The sequence below is a fragment of the Eimeria mitis genome, genomic scaffold, assembly GCF_000499745.2.
Source record: "Eimeria mitis Houghton genomic scaffold, Emh_scaff3799, whole genome shotgun sequence".
Lineage (NCBI taxonomy): Eukaryota > Apicomplexa > Conoidasida > Eucoccidiorida > Eimeriidae > Eimeria > Eimeria mitis.
Genome location: NW_013572133.1, coordinates 1,931 through 5,191, shown reverse-complemented (window position 1 = coordinate 5,191; position 3,261 = coordinate 1,931). Strand labels below are relative to the sequence as shown.

The 3,261-nt window shown below is 49.5% G+C and overlaps 1 protein-coding gene across 1 annotated transcript in view; it reads left to right on the top strand.

Annotated features, from left to right (window-relative positions):
* Nucleotides 1-17: 17 nt before the first annotated feature.
* Nucleotides 18-3,261, top strand: part of EMH_0069600 (apical membrane antigen, putative) — a gene marked incomplete at both ends in the record, with an annotated part of 5,121 nt that continues 1,877 nt past the window's right edge. Inside the window, 11 exon segments of the mRNA XM_013498884.1 lie at nucleotides 18-90; nucleotides 297-418; nucleotides 518-632; nucleotides 823-1,039; nucleotides 1,170-1,298; nucleotides 1,302-1,510; nucleotides 1,655-1,787; nucleotides 1,899-1,998; nucleotides 2,240-2,464; nucleotides 2,746-2,829; nucleotides 3,058-3,246. Coding sequence (XP_013354338.1) covers nucleotides 18-90; nucleotides 297-418; nucleotides 518-632; nucleotides 823-1,039; nucleotides 1,170-1,298; nucleotides 1,302-1,510; nucleotides 1,655-1,787; nucleotides 1,899-1,998; nucleotides 2,240-2,464; nucleotides 2,746-2,829; nucleotides 3,058-3,246 — 1,596 coding nt within the window.

Here is a 3,261-nt window from a genome sequence, read left to right as displayed (position 1 = left end):
AAGTGGAGAAACCGGAGATGGACGAGAATGAAAAGGAAAGAGAAAAAGAGATAGACGATGCTTTGGTCCTCGACATTGTAGCAGAGCCAGGTACGCAGAGTTGGCCGCTGGTGGCTACACAAGTAGCTTGTTGCGTCTAGCAGGAGCAACAACGAAACAAAAACAACTCAGCTTTTTCTAGATTCAGTTTCCCTCCTCCCTGATGAAGCTAAAACAAAAAAAAACCAAGGCAAGCAAAGACACACAAACACAAAGATGCCTGCTGCTGCTGTTCGTGTTTCTCCTCTCTGTTGCAGCGAAAATTGAGGCCACTTTCACAGACCTGTTGAAACACTACCGGCTTCGCCAGCTGATCGATCCATTCTTTATCAAGCCCGATCCACCTGAGAGGGTCGTTCCCCCCCCAAACCTAGAGGAGGTGGGCCCCGTGAATTTCTCTAATAGAGAAGCAGAGCTGGTATGTCTCTCGCAGCTCATTCGTTCAGGGCTCAGAGCTGCACCACTGTGTGTTCTGCAGATCTATGCTCGTATTGAGCAAATAACTTCTTTTGATGGCCCCCCCGAAGGTGAAGAGTGGGAGAACGCCTCGAAGACGTTCCCATTTCTTCCTCCCCTTCCACTGGTGCTGTACGGTGAGGCATTTCAGCTTTTTTTTTTTTTTTTTTTTTTTTTTTTTTTTTTTTTTTTTTTTTTTCTGCAGAGCCCACTCTCTGCTTAGGAGCTCAGGGCTAGCTTCTCTAGAAAGACCAGGACAAAGCTTCACTGCCTTCAGGCTTTCTCCATACTGTGATGCCGCCGATATCTATGCCTTGGTTGCTGCAGGCGACGTGGGAAACTACTGCCCGGTGGCACTGCGCGACGAGAAGTGGCTGCTGCCGGGGAAACCCCGCTTGAGTCTGCAGGTGCGGCAGCGGGTATACATGGTTTTTGACGAGGAAAAAAAATACAAGTTCACTGCTGATACTCGACGCTACCTGCCATCTCTAGACAAGTGTAACGACGCCAATGAGACAAGCACGCTCAAGGTACCGCCCCCCCGGTGAGACTAGAAACCCTATCCTTCTTACTATGTTGCTTTTGTTTTTTTTACTGAGTCTGAGAAACAGCTGCAAAAAGCTAAACATGGCAAACGCCTACAATAGCATGCGTCTCTATGGTGTTTGTTGCAGCATAGCATTTTTGGGTTCGCTGGGCTCGGAGGTAGAAAAGAGAATAAGTCAGCTTAGCGACGAGTACGGGCTGCCTTTCCTAGATCTGCGTTCTGAATTTTCTTTGGCGTTGAAGCAGCAGCTGCTGAGNCAGATGGCTGACGAGCCCGACGGCACACCAGACGAGGCCGATAGCTCCCTGTGGCAGCTGTTGTCTATGAACAGCAACAACTTGCCTGAGGCTCAGACAGATATGTTGAAGCAGATGTGGCCCGGGCTGCAGGAGGAAACACAGCAAAAGCTATGCCAAGAAGCCCTCAGGAGTGTTCTGCATCCTGAGATGGGCCCTGCGTTGATTCAGGGTAAGTTGATGCTATGCAGGCAAACTATAAAAGAAAACTATAAAAAAATGAATACTCTACATCTTCCCTCCTCTTTCCTCTAGGTAAAATACAAAGATATAAATCAATACAACTGCTCTGGCTTTACTTATCTTTATCTCGCAGCTGGCGTCTTCACAAACCCTCTCGCTGATGCAGCAACGACAACAGAAGAAGAAGGAGAGGAGAACGGGGGATTCAACATTGGTAGCCTGATGGACAAGGCTGGGCGCTTGCCTGACTGCGTGGTTATATTCTTGTAAGCAGTTGCTGCTGGCATCGCATACTCAATATGTGTTTTTTCCTCTTAGCATCCGGGGGGTACTATAAGACCCTCACTACTACACCACGCCGAGCAGTGTACGTGCAGATGCACGGATGAGGTCGGAGTGTCGCGGTGTCTAGACTTGGAAAAGATAGATAGAGAAGCAGAAGAAAAGAAAAGGCGAGAAGCAATGGAGAGAAAGCAGGTTCGCCGCAAGCCAGCTGCTGCACTGCATAGCTCTGAACACACACAAAAAAATTTCTTCAGTGGGATATGTAGAAATACTGGGGGCTGCCGCCTGCTGCATGCGTCTGTGGAGTGCATGCATTCTCTTGACCCCAAAAGGGAGGAAACTGAGCACAAATGAAGCCAGCCTCTTCTTGTTAGGGTTTAGGGTTTAGGGTTTAGGGTTTAGGAGGGTTGTACTGGTCTGTGTGTTTGTGCAGAAACGGAAGAGCCGGCGTAAACCCCCCTCAGATTCATCGGCTGATGGGGACAGCGAGTCTGGGGCTGGGGTTGAGGATGAAGGAGCAGGAGCAGGAGAGGGTGAGGATGAGTTGCCAGCGTCTGAGAGAGCGAGACAAGAATTTCTTAGGGGAAAGGCTGCTCGCGATGCAGCTCTGCTGGAGTGCGCCAAAAGCTTCGCCATGGCGGGGGTACCCGTGCTTACTGTGAGGTCTGAGCTCTGTGAGGGGACCCTGCTGGATGCTGTACGCGGCTTTCTTGAGAGATTTCTGAACTATAGGAGAAGCCTGCTGCTCAGCCCCCAATGTATTCCTCTTCCTAAGGCAAGTGACGGCACACATGTTTCGTTTTTCTNTTTTTTTTTTTTTTTTTTTTTTTTTTTTTTTTTTGGTAATTAACACCACAGATGATGCACAGGGAGATCTTGTTCTCTTCTTCTCGTGCAGCCAGCTGACTCTCCCCACTGTATCTGTCGCTGTTGCTGCAGTCCTTCTGCCAACGCCTCCTTCGCTGTCGAGCTGTGAGGCTCTCTAAGTATCTTCTCTCCACGCCCATGGATGTAGACGCCATGGTAAGCTATACTGACATTTCTTTGTCTCTCTCTGCGTGGCGTGACGCTGGCAGTGCTATCGGGGGAACCTTCTCCCCCAGTGTTTGTTGTTCAACGCATGCATGCATGCATGCATGCATGCATGCATGCATGCATGCATGCATGGGGCTTTTTCTCTATTATGGCGTGAGAGCCGTAGACATATGTTGTATTCCTAAGCAAGCACCGCAGCACTGTGCTTTCTCGCAGCGGCTCAAAGACTTCTCCGAATACCCCGTACTCTTCAGGGATCGTGTATACTTTCCTGCTGAGACAGAAGAGGAACGCAGGATATTTTGCCAGACCCCATCAAAGTTTCTTACGGGGACAAATCCACCACCAAAGAGACATCTCCCTGCATGCGTTTTCTTGGGCCCACTAAACAGCAACCGCACGCTGGTGAGTTTCTAGCGG